The sequence below is a fragment of the Pleuronectes platessa genome, chromosome 12 (genome assembly GCF_947347685.1).
Source record: "Pleuronectes platessa chromosome 12, fPlePla1.1, whole genome shotgun sequence".
Lineage (NCBI taxonomy): Eukaryota > Metazoa > Chordata > Actinopteri > Pleuronectiformes > Pleuronectidae > Pleuronectes > Pleuronectes platessa.
In genome coordinates, this window is record NC_070637.1 from 9,609,428 (window position 1) to 9,626,016 (window position 16,589).

At 41.8% G+C, this 16,589-nt stretch overlaps 1 protein-coding gene across 1 annotated transcript in view; it reads right to left on the reverse strand.

Moving 5' to 3' along the window:
* The window catches only part of ptk7b (protein tyrosine kinase 7b), a 76,302-nt gene that overhangs the window by 20,373 nt on the left and 39,340 nt on the right, over positions 1-16,589 (reverse strand). Inside the window, exon 3 of the mRNA XM_053436908.1 lies at positions 3,519-3,815. Coding sequence (XP_053292883.1) covers positions 3,519-3,815 — 297 coding nt within the window. The remainder of the gene's footprint in view (positions 1-3,518; positions 3,816-16,589) is intronic.

A 16,589-nucleotide genomic window follows, 5' to 3' on the forward strand; every position in this document is an offset into this window, starting at 1 on the left:
AGTTGAAGTGATTCCGAGAAAAAGTACAGCTGAGCTAGCCATCAGCGAGGAGGCTATAAAATGCATCTGCTGAGCAAATGTAGGTTAAGGACACAAGCTGTGTGATTAATTCAGGATGGCGTGTGTGTGTGCACGCGCTCGTCTGCACGTAGCTCTGCGATTTGAAAGTCTAACCCGAGAGGAAATTCTGGCTGCCTGTGTTTCTGCAGTTTCATTACCTTCTTCTTAAGAGCCGAGCCAATGAACTTCAAAACACTGTCGGCCTTCATCTCGTTACCGATTATTATTGAGAGTCAAGCCAGGCGTCGCCTCCAGGACCAACAAACACGCTGTGACAATGGTGATGCCTGAGCCCCCACGCCTCTGCTGGACGCGGCCCTCGCCCCTGATGCCTAGTGACCGGCTGGGACAAAGGGCTGGAGGGGGGCTAAAACCACTATTGGACAAAACAGAGGGGAGATAATTACTCTGAATAACTCTCGACTGGCAGGATTTGACCACCCACCCTTGAGAGAAAGACAAATTAACTCACTCTCTCTCTCTCTGCAGAGGGGGGAGGGGATAAAAGCTACTCTGGTACAGTCTATGTACAGTACATATGGAACAGCCCCCATCCCACCCCCCTCCTCACAACCCACATTAACTACGACGCACGCAACCTAGCACACACATGAGCGAACGCACATACAGGATTATTGCCGAGGGGGTCTTCGCTTTAAAACCACATGCGACTTTATTGCCCGTTAAATGTATGTTGGGGAAATATGAGAACATCTGTCATAATACGGTCTGATCCACCTAAAGTGATCCAGAGACAAACAGCCAGTGCATTACAACAGACAGACAAACGGGGTTGATACAGACAGAGTGTACGAAAGTGATAAGAGATGATTTACTACTGTGTGCTACTGAACCTTGTGTTTGATCCTGGAACATATATATCGTTGTTTCTCGTCTTACACGTCTTTTTAATCCACTCAAGATGCTGTATTCTTATCAAACTGATAACGCAAGGCTATCGCATCAATCTCAATGATAATCTCCAGACTGATGTTTGATGGATTACAAACAGTACATGCATGAACATCTGCCTCCTGGCAATGCATCTGCTGCTCATGTCTGCTTGTACATACCATTGCCATATCTGACAAATGTGTAGTCGCAGGTTGTCCAGCATCAGGTTGTGTGCTTAATGTGCATTTGCATAGAGACACATCCACAGCTGGTCACCCTCAGATAAACATGGAGAAACCGACTTCGACATATTTGCTGCTACACAGCAAAGGAAAACTTGCACCGTGATTTTCAAGAGCAGTCTGTCTCATATAGCATTAATACCTCCAGCAAGGAATTCATTTTTTCTGCCGTGTTTGTTAGTAAGTTAGCCAACAGGATTATGCAAATACTACTCAACCGATTTCCATGAAATTGGAGTGGTAGGAAATGGCCCAAAGAAAAACTCATTAAATATTGGTGCAGACCCGGATCAGGGGGCGGAGTCAGGACATTTTTTTTTACCATCTTTACGATTTTGAGATAGGATAATGTATCTGGTGAATTTAAATGTGGTTTTAAAGGCTGTTGGGCCTTGACAGAAGGTCGGCGCACTACTGAGTTCTAGCACTAGTTTACACTTGGATATACCAAACTGGTGAGTGACGTGCAGGCTCAGTGTGGGCATAAACAAATGTTCATGATTTGGCTGCAAATAACCAAGCAACAGCAATCATATGAAAGATTTTGGCTATGGAAAGAATCATGCTGATCAAAAGCAGTCAATACTAGTTAATATTCCTGTGTTTATATTTATATTGTATTGTGCAAACCTGAAGCTGTATCTAGAAATGAACCCCACACAGTGATGAAAGTCGACCAAAACTGTGAGATTTTATGAAGGAGCTGAAAGACAACATAAAGCCCAAAGTGCAGAATATACGACAATTATATCATGCTAATTAAAAATAAGTGGATAATTACAGTGATAGTTATGTGGGTACATCTTTTACAGTACACTGTAATTTACTAATATAAAATACAGATGATTGCAGTAGAGCCAAAAAGGAATAAGATGATTTTATTGTGTGTGTGTGTGTGTGTGTGCGTGTGTGTGTGTCCATAACGTGGCTCAGCTCTTACAGCAGGTTTGTGATCAAGTCGCACTTTGTTACCAGAATAGATTTTGACACTCTAGTCTTCAGGTATGGGATAAATGTACATTTTACATCTTACATAAAACATAATTCCATGATTTAATGAGTGCAAAGAGAAAAAGAAAAATACTTTTATTAAGTAAATACAGCACCTTCTCTCCAATAAAAACAGGCCCTTCTTTCCAACGTGTGGGAATGCTTATGACCTGGCAGATAATACAGTTTATTTTGGGTCTGCTCTTAAGAACTGGTGTTTCATGTCTGACTTGTTTTTCTTTTCTTTTTAATCTGTGGGAGTATGTCAGTTGGACTTGGCCGACGTACAGGATCGTGTTTAATTGCAGCACATAAAGTCAGTTCCCTTCAGATCAGATGAGGTTTTGTAAAACTCATGTTCTTCTTCTAAACCATTCAGATTCGGTGCTCACCATCAGAAACCACAAACATCCGCTGGTGGAGGCGCATCATAAGAGGAGGGGCTAAACCTCAGCTCTCTCCTTCTGCCTGCCCCTCTGTTTATCTCCCAGTTTGCTACGAGGAGGTCTGGACACTCATCTGTTCTTGTAATCAGCCTTTGAACTAGCAACAGCACCGCAAAGACAAAACCTCCCGGCTGAACGGAGAGAGGACAACATATTCCAGATGGAGCCATTTTTCAAACCGCTTTGCTTTTTGTTTTTTGACGGCCATCACTATAACTCAGTGTTTGCAGGACACAAAGGCTTTTCAGTAACAACTGGTACCTGAGGCCCTTCCACAATACACAAACAAAGTTCTTATTTATCTTAAACAACCTTGTGCAGAATTCCCATGGCTTCCCCTGAAACTTGAGAGGGTCACTGAGCTTTGGATTTGGGGGCTACAGCAAAAAAACAAAAATCAAGATACTAATGTGCCTCGACAAAAACGTAAAGGAAATGACAGACTGAAAAGCCTACAGCAAAGGAGGGCAGTGTTAATCTTAACCTAAATAATTATATAGCTAGAAGGTAAATTACTCTCTTGAGTACATCCAAACAAAAGCCTTTTGAGTGTATACGGGAAAAGAGAGTGTTACACAACGCAGTAAAAAAAAAAAAAAAACAGTACAAGCAACAAGAACCACATGCTGGGTGGCACACATATCCAGTTTCCTTTGGAGAGAGGGAGATGAAGCCACAAAGAACAAGGCAACAAGGTGGAAACATTCCTTCAGCTCATACTACCTGTCATCGTATACTGCCACTTTTGTTTTGCGTTTTTGATCCAGAAACTGGACGCACATCCTTGTTTGCCATTATGAAACCCTGTCAGCTGGCAAATTCTCACTCAGGAAATCAAAGGGGCTATTTTTCTTTCTCAGAATGAGGCTTGAAATGAAACACTCACACTTGATATTGAAGGAGGCATTGGTGGAGTGGAGGGTCTCTCCCGTGGCCGCGTTTTCTGCGACGCACTCAAAGTTCCCTGCGTCCAGCTGACGATCCACGGCCGTGAACTTGAGGTTGCTGCCCTCCTGGAAGAGCCTCTCGCTGTTCTCCAGGCGCTGGCCATTGTGGAGCCAGCCGTAGCTGATGTCGGCCGGATCGCTGACCTCGCAGCGCAGCATGGCGCTGCGGCCGTGCAAGGCATCCTGGGACTTGGGCTCCTTGGTGAACTGGATGGCAGCAGCCTGGATGGACAGAACTGGAACGGAGAGGGAGGAAAAAAGGGAGAAAGGGGGAAAGTAAACGACAGAGAGTTAGGATTTGGCTGCTGTTAACATTTTACTGCTTTTTCCGATCATTAAGTGTGCGCCATAGCAACCACTTAGCCGTGTGGAGGAATGTGGTGTTTAGACACTAATGGCTAACTGTGAACTATTTTGTCGTAAAAATTATCAGACCTAACGCGGAGAAAATCCCTTTTCTTATTAGTGACTAATCTGACACACTGACACACACACAAACACAAAGTCATATTCCATCAGCTCAGTGAGACACGTATCCCAAACAAGACACGATATGCTGCACACACATCCTCACGCACACTTGAATCTTTTATTTCCCTCGTGATACTGTGGACACGCTTATTTTGTGTGAGGGACACGTTTTCTGCTCCAGTTACCCACATGTCACTGGAAGAAATGGGTAGAGTGACTTTCACTAAATATGAGTCACAAATCCACTCAATTCTATTTTATTGTAACACAGTCACAGTATTTGTGAGAGGCGATATGGTCATGATATTCACAGGCAGAGGAAGGAAAGAGGGAATAAATTAAATCAGAAGCATGGAGTCACATTGCCGTTAGCTAGAGGGGCATGTTTCTGTTTGTGCTTCACATTGTTACTAGTGGTCGACTGATGTGGGGTTTTCAGTGTCTGATGCTGATAATTAGGACGGCAATATTATATTGTTTATAATTTAGCAAATAATTAAATAAAAACAAATAATTTAAAAAATGACACAAAATTGCTGAACATTTACTAAACACTTATATTATATTCTCTTAACGAAAAACACTGAAATAAATGATCTGTTTTAGCAAATCTGCACAGGAAACATTAACATCTTAATGCTATACTGGGCAGCCACAGCTTCAATGAGAATAGGGTAGCAGCGTAAATATGATCATCTTTATCCAGATCCGGCGTTACAAAACAAGTTAAAGATACTTTTTATTCCAGTAACGTTCACACAGCTCTCTTGATTGCTGCCGATAAGAACATCTTTATTGAGACACAGGAGGAGTGTCATTGGCTGATGCATCTTCACTGCCTGTTTGCTTAACCAACACAATGAACATCAGTAGCCATTTCCATAGTTTATCAAGCTAGGCCCTCATCTGCACAATGTTATCATGTCAAGCTTTGTGATCATAAGGAACGATTCATCGCTGGAGTCGATTGAACATACCTACACCTGCGGGATAGACTAAGAGTGTGTGTGTGTGTGTGTGTGTGCGTGTGCGTGTGCTCATGGCCTCTGGAAGGACTGGAGCCAAGTAAAAAGGGATCTTTCACTAATGTTTAATCAAGAAGCCTGTTGAAGATGAGCCAAGGGTAATCCCTCCATCTCTGACCCTCCTCATCCCACCGCTCCCGTCCTCCTGCTGCCTGTGCATCTCTTCATCACCTCTGCCTCAGCTGCAGGTGGCACGAGCTGACAGACAGGCAGCAGAAAAAAAAGAGGAAGAAGACGCAGCGAGGCAGAGAGGCCTAATAAATGTACATCAATGTAATGGGCAAGAATGCTGGGCCATTTCAAACAGCTTGGAGAGGTTAGAGGCCACCGACCGTCTTCCAGAGCCTGAATACTGGGTCACAAAATGACAGGCACCCTTTCAGGGTGAGGATGTGGACCACATCAAGTTGTGTAAGAGTAACATAAATCCCATCTACCGTTGCATGCAAGGTAGATAAGTACCAAAATAAATATGCGGTATCAAGTGTGTTATCAAGTGCTTTTGCATACAACACGCTATGGTGCAAAGTAAGAAGACACCATTGATACACTGATAAAACCATCACTATTCTCATTGTTTGGCCTCTTGCTCACCAGCAGCAACTGCAGTTAAAAAGCTGCTCTGATAAGAAATCACTAAAACGTTAGCAACAACACACGACCCAATAGCAAGATGTACTGTAGACTACAACCACCATTAAAATGTTGTCACACAATGGTCCGCAGACACATCCAATGATGGACAGTTGCAGATTTCCATTAAAAACACACAGACACTTCCAGTCCTTTCAAACCCTTGTTATGTTCCGAGGGACCAAAGAATTTACCAACAGCAGTGAGATCAACATAAATCTGATCAAAGCAGTTCATGCAATGTTTCTCTAAAGCGACTGAACATGTTAAACCTTGACATCTGCCCAACATCTGTCAACCTTTCAGGCAAATGTCGTACAGAACTCTTGCACTGGCTCATCATGTATGGATTCACTTATTCCTTATAGCACTATACATTTATGTGAACACAATTCATGATCTTAAGGTTGTTACACTTGAGTTGACTGGTTAAAATAATAGGAAATAAGGAAACAATGACAAAACGCTCCAGTGTTATAATTTTAGTCCACTGTGCTTTTGTTTTTAATTTCGCACCAGGTCTGGCGGCAGAGACGATCGATGGCGTCTTCGGGGAATCCTCCGAGGAGGCTTATATCTTTTTCCTGGAAACAGTGTATTACAGGTCACAAGCATATTGGCCTTTCTTTCTGCTGTAAATACACTATGGGAGAGAAATTTACAGGCGGGCTCCAGGGGTGACACTATACCTGCCAGATGATTGATTTCTACTTCACTGCGTCAGGGTTAAATGTCTCACTTGGGATGGAACCTCACCTCTTAACCTCAATTTGTGCCCCTTCAGCTGATGTGGCAACCATCTCGTTTCATTTCCCCACATAGATTTGAAATCTAATCACAACTTCTTTTGTTCTTGTTTTTTTTTCTAGGTGAAGACGGTGGACTGAGGCTTGCAGCATAACTCAGTGACCTAAGGTTTTCAAGTGAAGGGACAGAGTTAAGGTCTGTGCACATGCACAACCAGTACACCTAGTTAAAAAAAAAATGCATGTAGTTTATTCTGAAAATTTGCAGTAGGAGATAAAAAGGCATTGAGCAGTAAGGACTTTGTTGTCCTCTCATTTGATGAAAAAAGACAAAGAGAGCACAAGCCCATCTAATCCTGTGTCAAGTTCATCTTCTGATCGAGGAGCAACGAAAGTGTCCCAGTCACCTCCAAGTCTATTGTGAGGAATCAGAGGTCTAGTTTGATACGCTACCAGCACTGAGATTGCATATTAAAAAGAAAACAAAGACCTGTGATCCAACTGGTCCCAAACAGCTCAAACAACTCTCTGGAACACCTTTCACAGATTTGAAAAAAGCTATGATAACCGAAACTGTACAGAAACCATTGAGAGCTGATGAATGGAAAAATGGAAAACATCCCTGTTTCAGTTTCTCAAAGGTCAGGATTTGATGCTTTTTTTCTAATTTGTTTTATATATTTGAGTTCTAGACTGTGACACAAGATGTTTCACATTTCAAGAACCAACACTGAATTTATCAATCGAAACGAGTATTCAGGAGTCAATGATTTTGACATTATACATAGCCTGAGTTCATAAATCATTCTTTCTTCATCTGAGCTAAACTCCACATGATTTATTAGACACAGGATTGTTACAACTCCTCTTCTGTACGACCGACTGGTTTCGAACAATTCCCCGAAGAGGCTGTGAATTTGTTCCATCTGTGGAAAACTGGGATAAGAGGCAGCAGATGGGTTGGAAACTCCAGCAGAGACATCCCCAACATCCACTTCAATCAATCCATCAAGTAATGTTCACAGACAGCGCTCTGCCTCAGCGCCAAACCTACAGCTGGGCCGTGAAGTAGCACGCCAACTCCCATCACAGCGAGCCTCCTCTGTACACTGGTGTTACGAGCTTCGGTGGGAGCGCAGCGGAGGCGTGGCATGCAGTTGATGGTTTCATTTGAGATGCATGATGACATGCAGCGGTGTGTGTGCGTTTGTGTGTGTGTGGATCTTAGCTGCCAGAGGGAATGACTTCCGGGAAAAGTCCCGGCAGAGACAGTGTGAGTAGATAAGGTGTTTTCACATACCACAGGATGACAAACGAGACAGAGAGAGAGTGAGTGAGTGACTGAGTGAGAGAGTGAGTGAGGGAGAGTGAGAGAGATGCACTCTATCACATCTTAGGGAAATCTGCCAAGTGTACTATACTGTTCAAACAGAAAAGGCACCGTGACCCACAACTCCAACACACACACACAAACACACACTCTGCAGCCCTTCCTATCCAACACTCATATAAACAGACATACAAAGACAGACTTGAAGGGGGCACACACGCACACACACACACACAGATATGTCCTCTACCACCATCACATCGGCTCTCAGCAACAAACATTCTACAGAAGATTTATCCGTCCGACCGAATCAATACAGTTAATTTAGGCCATGCTTTGTCAATGAGTCACACGCTGGCTGAAGGGAAAGAGACGCTTGGATCTGCACAGAGAGACATTTCAGAGAGATAAGCGGGGCCAGTGCTATCCTCACTCCTGCGGAGGGCCCTTCACAGAGAGAGCAGTTGAAAGCGAGAGTTTCAGATACAGTGGGAAACAAACAGAGATAACAAAGAATGGAGGAATGGGAATGTTAATATGGACACAAAAACTCTCAAATCAAGGCAAAGGATGTTGAAAGGAGTAATGTTAAACTAACAATGGCACAATGACATTGAAGTCAAATGAATTATTAAAAGGTATGCTCTGGACTTTTTTGCCCCTAGTATCACTGTGGAGGTGTGGTTTATTTTGTCTTGGTTTTATTCACAGGCCACACCAGTTTTATGGTATTTTGCTGGGTGACAGATGGTGGAAGTTATGTGCCAAGACTTGACAAGATGTGCTAAGACATGCAGGAATACACCCAGCAGTGTAAGAATAAAGCCTGTAAACACCAAAGTAAACAATAATTAATTTTAATATATAAAAGTGTCCATGGGGGAAGAAAATAGACAATGTTGTTAGACCTCATGGATACAATTTAAGAAGAAACCATGAAACAGCAGCTTTAAAATTCATATTTTTCCAATTGATTAATAGGTTGATTTGGACTAGACTATAGACTTATAAAATGTGAGAAAATGTATAAACTTTTCAGGGCTCAGGGTGATATTTTCTTAATCAAGTGATTTTTTTCAGTACTGTTGAAATAATTTAAATATAAATAAAAGCAAGTGGAATCTAGATCAATTTTAAAAAAGCTGGTGATAACTATTACTCTCATTCTTCAATGAGCCTCTCTCCTTCCGTTTCTGTCTCAGGTTAATAAACACAAAAGACAGAAAGAGTCCCAGCTCTGATTCCAATCAATACGCACTTTGGGGAAACAGCTAAGAACAAACACCCTAATGCACCCGAATGAGCAGCAACAGTCATGAAATATTAATACTTCTACACTTTCAAAACAATCTGAGTTTCCCTGGATTTCGATCCAGGTATCTGGAAATAAGTTGAAAGAGACAGAAAGTGGGTTAAAGGCACAGGGGGAAACTGCTGAGAGGGGGAAAATATCAGCACACGGGGAATCTCCTCCTCGGCTCGCTGCACTGCCGACCCCATTAAGCCGGGCTCGGCTGTCGGGGCTGTCAGGTGCAAGTCGCCTTAAAGTCGGCCTGACAGCCAGAACCCACCTTAATGGGCTCATCAGCAGCCCACATCTCTCTTTCACCATGTAGCTCGCTGGCACAGGCAGAGAGAGGTGTCAAGAGTGGAATCAAATTTCACAAGAAACTATACTGAGACGCCTTATCAACTTTCAGCATAGATCGCAGGACGCACAGTCGGCGTCACAGACAGAGGGTCTGTGGGTTAGTCTAATCTCTGACTGAATGTCATTAGGGTTTATCCATCATTTTTGACAGAATTAAGAGAGACAGTATCTGCAGGTCACACATTCACCTCAGATCTGTTATCAGCTGCTGGGCCGGAAGCCAGAAATCTGACAGTTAGTATTGGCAGCCACAAAAATAATCAACGCCAATATTCATGAAACAAGACCAATTAATGTCTGCAAACCGTAGCTCCAACATGACAGTAACCCGAGCAGCACATCTGACAAATTCATTATTGATGATTTTATTGTTGTAATAAACTGAAATAACTGCTGAAACAAAATGATTCATCAATATTTTTCTAAGCTGTCAGCTCATCATCAGTCAAGCGTTTGTTTTCATTCCTCCCTGTTTGTTTGATGGCAGTTTGGTTTATTTGTAAGCAAGATTACAGAAAAACTAGGGGACGGATTAGCATGGAACTTGGTGGAAGGATGTGGTAAGGATCAGGGAAGAAAGCATTAACTGTTGGTGCGAATCCAGGTCAGGGGTTGGACCCAAGATTATTTTCTTCACTTTATTGAATTAAAGTGCTTTCCAACATTTCCTTGATGAAGTTTTTCTTGTTCTATTTTCAGACGGTGTATAGATTACATCAGCTGCACACTGGACTTCAACACAGAGTTCTGCAACTATTATCATTCTGTATTCAAATTTACTCTGACATAAATAAATGGTTAATACTGATTGAGACAAAACGAAGGAAACCTTTTTTATCAGTTCCTTTGTCTCGTACAAAATGGCTACCTTCAGTCCACCTTTGAAAAGCATCAATCTCAAAAATCAATCTTTGCTCAAAGCTCAAATCATTACTGTGAAGAGGGGTCAGAAATCTGAAGAGAGGGTACAATGTGATCAATCATTCAGTTCGATGATATACAACCCACTGTGTGCTATGCAGCAGTCTCTATCAAGTATTATGATAAATGTTACATTAACAAAGGATTTTAAATGCAGGCTTTGAGCCAGGGTGGCTTCTACATGTTGTATCTATTTCCCTGTTTCATACTTAGCCTGCAAATGTCACATGGGAAAAAACATGTATGATTTAGATTATTTCAAGAAATAAATGTTTACCTCTTTCACTAGAGTTAAGGAATTAAATGTATTTTATGGGATAATGATATACATGCTAATGTAATTAGTAGGGATCGCAAGAGGGGTTATATGTATAATACATTTGATTTGGATAGTACATCAGAAGTCAAGATTCGGCATCATAAAAAAAATAATTCTGTAGCGCTTCTTAAATGTTTACTGCCATGTGGATTAGAAGAAAGTAGGATATCAAATATAAAATTTGATATCAAATCAAGTGCATTAATAAGCTATCTGTGTTTTATTATTTAAGAGCACAAATCAATAATTCAAGAGGATTAACAATAATGCACACAAATTATTAAATTGTGTTCACATAACTTCAACAGCTGAAATAAATCAATTTGCGTCCATGCATTAATTCTATAAAATAATCCACTAATTATGCACTTGCACCCTATTTTATGTTGTCCCCCTAAACAAATCAGATTATTTTTTCATTTAATACTTGGGCAAATTGAATATAACAGTGCACAGTGAAATCACTCTGTTTGCAAAGTTTAAGTAAAACAAAAGCACACCATCCTGGTACATTATCAAGTCAATCATCTAGTGTCAGGTCAGGACATCAAACTTTCCGCTCTAGTTAACGTGAACGTGCCTCATGCCAAAGATAAACTGAGTGTAAGGGTTGGTGAGGAAAACCCAGGGAGGAAGTGGAGAGGGTAAAAAACATTGTTCATCACGTACGATGAATGCTCAGGGAGACAGAGTTGTTTGAAAGGAGAAAGATGTGTTATGCCAGCATGTAGGCCTCGCAGCCGAGGAAACAGGTGAAGCAGAAAGAAGTGCTGCTGAGGGAAATCGAAAGGCTGAAACATTTTCTGCAATGTGTATGAGCCCCGCGAGCCAGGGAAATAAAATGAGGGCGAGGGAGAAGGAGAAGCTCAGGAAGGAAGAGGAGGATGAAAGAAAACGCTCATCACTCGCGAATCAAGAGATCGTTATGAGGATATATTAAAGCGAAGAGGTAACCAACCCCAAATAAATAATACTTATCAACTTGTGATGTCTGAAAATATAGACAGACAGTCATTTAAAACCCCTAAATTCTTGAAACACATCTGATGAAGAAAGGGCAACACCCACACAATAGAGAATATTTCTAATCTGTTTTAAGTTGCACCTCTGAATCAAAACAAAAGATAGAAGCTTTAAGGCATATCCAGATTCATCCAGATAGATAGAAGAGTTTGAGGCTTCTCTAAATACTTTCAGTCCAGTGGTCAAAATAAGAAAACACTATATGGATGCATTCTGGATGAGAGCCAAGCAAATCATGGTCAGGAGAATTTCCCATATTACACCCATGTGATACTCTGGGTTTCACAGCTCACACACAAACAGCATGAAGAAACATCCGCTTTAAAACAAAGACGGCTCAGAGCCGACAGTTTCACCCCGAGTCATCCATTATCTATGGACAAGAAAGAAAATCAATATCCAGATAAGATAAACTGAGTGATGTTATTCGCCATAAGCTTTCACTGTGCAGGTAAAACGTTTATATTAAATAAGAAAAAAAGATGCTTCTGACTTGTATTTATAAAAATCTGAGCTTTAATTCAGCCGAAGTTGAACCCAGTTAATAATCTTTACAAGACGTTGTGTTATCAGTGAAGCTGCTGTAATCAGGACTGTGTGTCTCCACCAGGTCATCACACACCACAGTGTTATCTCTGAATCCTTCTCCAAACAAACTGCTGCAGGGCGACGACAACCAGTGACGAGACGCAGCACTGAGGCTGCGAGAGGTTAAAGGGGGAGTCGGCCGCACATGCACCGACTCAAACAGCAGCTCCCACAAACGCTTGGCACCAGTCACACACCCGTTGCAGGAGCTCAAATAGCCCCTATATGTGTGAGTGGTTCAATAGCCTCTCGGCGGACCGTGTCGAAGCGGGACAGCTGCTCTGAAACGTTTCAGGGTGACGGGATAACAGAGCGAGGAGTCTCTGAATCGCAGGGATGAGCGTTGCTGCCGGAGCGTGAGACAGTGATTGGAACGTTCGGCATGGCTGCCATCAGATGATTATCTCCGCACCTTGCACTGAGTGACACAGAATTCTCTGTCACACATTAAAGTGCTGCAGATTTTTGTTAAATACTTTGATGGGAAATCCAGCAATCTATGAATAAAAACACAATCCTATGAAGATACGACACAACTACCACAAATAAACACTTTGTTTGTTCATCTCCCAGCAAGATCGACATAACCCAATTAAGAGTAAAAGCAGCAGGAGTCCATAACCCCCCCCCCCCTACTCAAACTTGCACACGGACAGCGAACAGTGCAGCTTCAAAGGAGTTTGTAAAAATAGGAAAGAAAAGGAGTGGCACAGACACGATTTGACTTCTTCAGATTTGATCAATTATTAACAACTCAGAGAGTTCACATAAAATCTGAAAGAGTCTGGCACATTTGGAAGCAACATCTTTTGTTGATGTCTATGAGAGGGTCAGGCAGGGGCCTACACGATGACTGGAAAAACATGTCATCAATTTTTCAACACACAAGGATGTGCAGCGAGGGAACACTGACGAAAACCACTCTCTCTTTAAAAGCATCTAATTTAGCAGCTGCTGTAATTTACGCTCTGTCCTGTTCAGAGAGTTGAGGGCAGCACTTCCCTTTATACGATGCACAAGTCTGCTGCCCTCGAGTCCTGTGGAAAAAGTCTCGATTTAAAATCAGAGTGGAACTTCGGCTAAGAAAATGTGCATATTTTTTATTTCCAGCAGTTGAGCAATCAGTGCAGATTCTTTCTGCTGCACTGGAATGCCAGGATAACAAGATTAGCTTCCCTGCCAGGGTGGATGTCAAACAGAGAGAAGAGGAGGAAACAAGAGGAGAAAAGACGAGCGGTGTGGAGAAACTGATACGAGTCAAAGTCTCATATTAGTTTGAACCTCCTTGGAAGAAGCTGTAAATACATTTTCAGTACCAAGTGAAATATGGTCTTGATATTGTAAAGAAGGTTGGCAGTGAATACCTGATCAGATTACTGATCTAAATCATATTACTTAGTAAACAGTGGTGCTGTAACAAATGGCATTTCAGTGTTTTCCATGTTATCTATGTCAAACACTTTTAAAATGAGACATATTCTGCTAATATTAATATTCATAATTAAAATAAAAAAATGTTTCCCTGCTCGAATGTTCAGAAAACACTGCACTTTCCTCAACTTCTTTTCTACCTCTGTCTGAAACATTCTGTTTAAGCTCCTGTCTCTTTAAGGACCCCCTCCTAGGAAAGCCCAGTCTGCTCCGATTGGCCAGCTGGCACAATCTGTTGTGATTGGTCAACCGCTTCCGGCATGTGTAGGAAATTAGTCTCCACTCTCGCTGGGCACGGCTTTGTAAAAGGTGTGTCGGACTAGCCAATGAACATTGAAAACTCAAATGCTGCTCATCCGGAGGTTATCAAATGTTGATTTATTGCCTGGACTACTGAGGTGTTTCAGCAGATTCAGGATCAGTGCTTTCTGTGGGGGGAGGAGCTCACTTCACTTTCTTTACAGCTTTTCAACTTTGCAGAACTTTTCTAATACACGGAAAATCATTACACTAAACGCTAGAAAAACAATGAATAAACATCATGAGTCTCCTTTAAGGCTTATTTAACAAAAACCCATTTCCCTGAAATCAGGACAGAAGTGCAAGCTTGGATTATTGTCACATTGACATTTGCCGAGCGGCTGATCCGTCACAGTGCTTCTTTTTAAAACATCAAGCGAAATGTCAGTGGAAAAACTGTGACAGATTAATCCTCAGATGGTTGAGTTTGTGGACAGAGATGTCAAAGAGATAAAATGGAGTGGTAACGAAGAGCATGGGAAGCACCGAGCTTTCATGGCCTGTCAACAAATGACTGGATGCGTGTCTGTGTGATTGCATGTTTGAGTTTTCCACTGACTGAGGTGCCTCCCCTGGCTGTTTCCTCGAAAACTGGTTGGCAGAATAAGCTCTATTAGATTGACAGGTTTCTATGGTTTATGGTCTCGTAAACACAATGGAAAAACCCCAAAGAGCATAAGACAGGTAAGTCAGCATGATATACTGCGCTCGTATTTATTGACACTACAATAAGATGGCAAATCAAAACTTTAATTCCATTGGCACCAAAAAACAATAAAGACAGATGTGTTAGGGATAAGTGTGTGTGGTAGAAGTTCATAACAGACCAAAATAATTTGTGTGTGTTTCAAAGTGAGACAAAAAAGACAACAAAGTGTTAACAGAAACTAGGGAGCTAAACTAGAATACTGACGTCAAACTGAGCTCATCTTGCGAAATGTGCATTTTTCATGCTCTGCCGCTCTCCTGGTCAGTGTTTTCAACAATGCTATGTGTCAGCAATAGTTTGCCATTTCTAAACGTGAATTTCAGAGTACTCAGCAGTGCATGAAGCTGAAATGGCGCCAAAACACAGAGGTCAGGTTGCCTCATTTAGCTTGACAGCCGAGACTTTAAACAGGACGGAGTTAGACCAGGTACAATGTGTCTGTCAAACCTTTTGTAGCGGGAGTGACAGATGGTTCACCACAGGCGGATGTCATTAGTCAACATGCTGGGCTTCGGTGGCCATAACTTGTTGACTTGGTTCTAGAATTATTATAAGCAGGAAAATCATGTTTAAAAAAATAGTATGTTTTATTTATGTGGCACAGGATTGAACAAGTTACTTCCAAGAGAAAAAGAGACTTGCTCCATCACTTTACTACTTTCTTAGCTTTTATCTTTTTCTTTGACCATCGCTATTTTATAATCTTTATTCTCTTTCTTGTTTATATTTGTGTATCATTTGCTGTCTTTGATTTCTCTGAGGTTTTGTTTCCTAGTCTTTTTTTGTCCTCTGCTGTTTTAACAAAAGATTGTTCAATAACTGACCAATCAACTCACAGTGACATAAAATCATTACATTTGAGAAGCTGCAGATGTTTGACATTTATGCTTAGTTAAGATACATTTAAGGAATAGTTTAAAAAGTACTCTCGTGGAGAAACTCATATCTCGACCCTAAATAAGAAGGTAACCAGCAGTTGGCTATTTTAGATTGGCTTAGCCTTATATAAACACTGGAAACAGGGAGACAGCTAGTCCGTCTCTGTCCAAAAATGTTCAAACTCTGCAATAAATCAAAGTAACATGAAAGATCGAGTCCCTGCTGCCTCTTTTCATTACGTACAGAAAACTGACCTCGGGTAGTATATTATTCTCTGTGGGACATTACATCAGCCGAACACATCTCTGTGTTCATTCTGCTGCTTCTAATTGAAAACCATGTTCAAAGCAGCAGAGCCAGGATACCTCTTTACCGATGGCACCGGTATGCATACCCACTACCTTAATTCAATCGCTGCTCTTATTGTACCATGTAATTGCACCGTAGACGGGTCAGACTGTATAATGTGACTTGCTCCTGTGCAAAGAGAGGACCCGGCTTATCATTACAAACCTCGCTGAGATCACTATCAGTTTGCAGCCGCTTCTCCCCATCTCCTCGCTGACAGCGGGGAGCGCGCTCTGCAGCAGTGACACAAAGACCCTTCCCTCCCTTATTGCCAGGCAGCGATGGCATGGCAACCGGCATGCAATGTCTCCAGGTGGACCAGACCGCTCCGTTCATTTTTGCATCATTCTTTCTTCAAACTGTAGCAACAGTCACTGAGGACGTGTGATGCCATTTTGACATCTAGCACTTAAAAATTGCTCTTCCATCAGCAACATGACACTGACCTCATTGTAGTCACTTTTCTTCTTGAACAGATATTCAATTTCATCAAAAACCTACATGACATTTTGACAGAGGTATGTCACCTCTCTTATGCTGTCATGAAATGCCCCCTCATCCCTGCCTGCAAGTCGCTGCTTGCCGCCATACCTATGAAATGAAGTGCTCCAAAGGGTCCGCGAGGCAGGAAAAATT